This window comes from Pangasianodon hypophthalmus, chromosome 16 (assembly GCF_027358585.1).
Source record: "Pangasianodon hypophthalmus isolate fPanHyp1 chromosome 16, fPanHyp1.pri, whole genome shotgun sequence".
Classification (NCBI taxonomy): domain Eukaryota; kingdom Metazoa; phylum Chordata; class Actinopteri; order Siluriformes; family Pangasiidae; genus Pangasianodon; species Pangasianodon hypophthalmus.
Window position 1 is genome coordinate 24,378,567 of NC_069725.1, and position 2,453 is coordinate 24,381,019.

Below are 2,453 nucleotides of genomic sequence, written 5' to 3' on the forward strand. Positions count from 1 at the left end.
TAATGCTGCTTCACTGTTGTTCATTAAAAAATCATTTCCATCACACTGAAGCTTTCAGATGTTTCAGATCATAAACACGGAGCTTTATGACACTTTATAGCACACCGCTGTTGAGTTCTGGACTGTGATTGGTCAGAAGGTTGATTAGTTTTCTATAACAGCAGCTCTGACAATAGTGCAGCTGCAAATCACAGGTTTATATTATCGTTTCTATAGTAACAGCTCATTCACAGGTACTTGTACAGTGGAAGGTCCATACAAACGGATTAAAAAATGTGTGTAATTATTGATGTGGTGAAGTTTTCTGTAAGATGTTTATTTATCATTTATGGAAGGAGTCTCCAGTGTCAGCGCTTTGTAACAGTCAGTGGTAAATAAAGAGGCTGGTGAGGAAACCAATATTTATAGCTGCTATAACATGGTGTAAGTGATTTACCAACATTAAATGTAACTATAAACAGACAAATTATAAACAGAAAAAACATGATTGTTAGCTAATTGCTGTGGCGTAGGGAGAATAAAACACTTCGCGACATGCTGATAAAGGAAAATAATCAACTTTGGGGTGGAAACAGTAACTCCACTTCTGTGTTCTGCTTCTGTGAAGATTATGGATGTGGTAGATGTGGGTTTTTGGGAGTTAGAGATGAGTTTCCAAAGTTATAAATTTTCTATATTCGAATTTATGGATGCTACATTGTGATTCGCAGCATAATCTAAGAGCAGCATAAATTGCAACACAGATTAACTCTCACAGTATCTTATGCCTCAGCATGGTATTAAATATGCTCAGTCTCAGTGTGTCTCTTACCCGTCCGAGCAGAACCGGTTCCGGTCCACTGTACTCTTCGATAACGAAAAACTGGTTCCAGATCCAGCTCCTGCGTCTCCTGGAGAGACGGACTGTTCCATTCATCACTTCCTGGAAACTCAGGGGCTTTGGGATATCGGTGGAATCGATTGTGGTGTCTGTCTTTGAGCCTAGATTAGAGTTTTTGCTGCTTTGCTGAAGGGAAAGTGCAGACGTGGTGCTTTCTGAGACACTGCCTTTAATCTCGTCTCTGTGTGAGGATCTTGGCTCCTTGTTATCCTCCTGCTCTTGTTTAAAAGCATCCCTGTGTCTGTCTGTACTCTGAGAGGCTTCGGTGGGAGATGATGAGTTGCCTTGTCGCTCTGTCACCATCCGAGGAGCCGGAGTGTCTGCGTTCTCCACACACACAGTCAGGCACACACACGAGCTGAGGACGAGCAGTACGGATCGGCTTATCAGCATGATTCAGTGGAGCGTCTGCTGCGGGATGAGAGTGAAAAAGGACTGATGCTTTCTTTCTTCTTCTCCGTCTCTCCTCTCTCTTGCTCTCTCTCTTCGCCTCATCTCCTCTCCTGAATCGTTTTTCTTTTTATTTCTTGGCTCCATCCCTTCATCTCTGCCTTCAGTGGTTATTCACAACATGTGCTTCTCTTCTGGAGTCTCTGTGTCTCTATCCCTCCCTCTCGCTTTCTCTCTCACTCTCTCTTGCTCTCTCTCTGTATCTCTCTCTCTCTCTCTCTCCCCCCAGCGTGTAAAGCTCTTCTCGTTCCCTCTTCTTCCAAGGTTTCAGCCTGCAATCACAGATAAACCCTGAATCACAGTGGAGGTCAACACTGGATTTAATTACACTTCCTGTTAATCAGCAGAGTTTTAAGGCTCCTCTGGGAATTTCTTCCTATAATTGATCGTTTATTTATTCTAACACTTTATTCCTGATTGGATTCACGCCTGTCGTTTGGAGATTTAACAATTGCACCCTGAAGGAAGTGATGAAACAGCACGGCAGTGGAAATGCAGAAATTCACTACACTCTGTCCATAATCAGTTACACAGTGTATTGAATGCTATTTTTATCACAGACAATTTTAAAATGGCTTTTGATTTAGGAAAAAGTATGGAGTGTATGGAGTGTTTTAGGCAATTATTATGATAAACTGCCACATTAAATTAGACATGTGCCGATAATCAGCTATACGATGTATCGTGATATTCAACCTGCCTAGTATTGTAGTTATAATCTGTCCAAAATTTCATCACTACTCCTGTGTTTCAGCTGTTGCAGCTCCATTGAATTCTGGATTCTAATTGGTCAGAAGATGTTGATTAATTTTCTATAACAACAATTCTGACAGTAGTTAGTTATTGTTCCTATAGTAGCAGCTCATTCTCAGGTACTCGTACAGTTGATTCGCTGCACCTACAGATTTAAAAACGTGTAAGCGGTGATGTGGTGAAGTTTTCCTTTAAATTGACCATTTATGGAAGGAGTCTCCAGTGTCAGCGCTTTGTAACAGTCAGAGTTAAAAGCTGCAGCTTTAATGTTTACGACATCTTCAGGACAGAGTTTACACTTCTTTGTGGTTTCTCGGTAACATGAGAATCTGCATTTGTTTTTTTTTTTTGTCTTATTAACTTCAAGTGA

The 2,453-nt window shown here is 41.0% G+C and overlaps 1 protein-coding gene across 2 annotated transcripts in view; it reads right to left on the reverse strand.

Annotated features, from left to right (window-relative positions):
* LOC113530540 (cadherin-24) overlaps positions 1 to 1,546 on the reverse strand; it is a 19,284-nt gene extending 17,738 nt beyond the window's left edge. For both annotated transcript variants that reach the window (XM_034311583.2, XM_034311582.2), the window contains exon 1: positions 812 to 1,546. In XM_034311583.2, coding sequence (XP_034167474.2) covers positions 812 to 1,273 — 462 coding nt within the window. In that variant the 5' untranslated portion in view covers positions 1,274 to 1,546. The remainder of the gene's footprint in view (positions 1 to 811) is intronic.
* Positions 1,547 to 2,453: the final 907 nt, after the last annotated feature.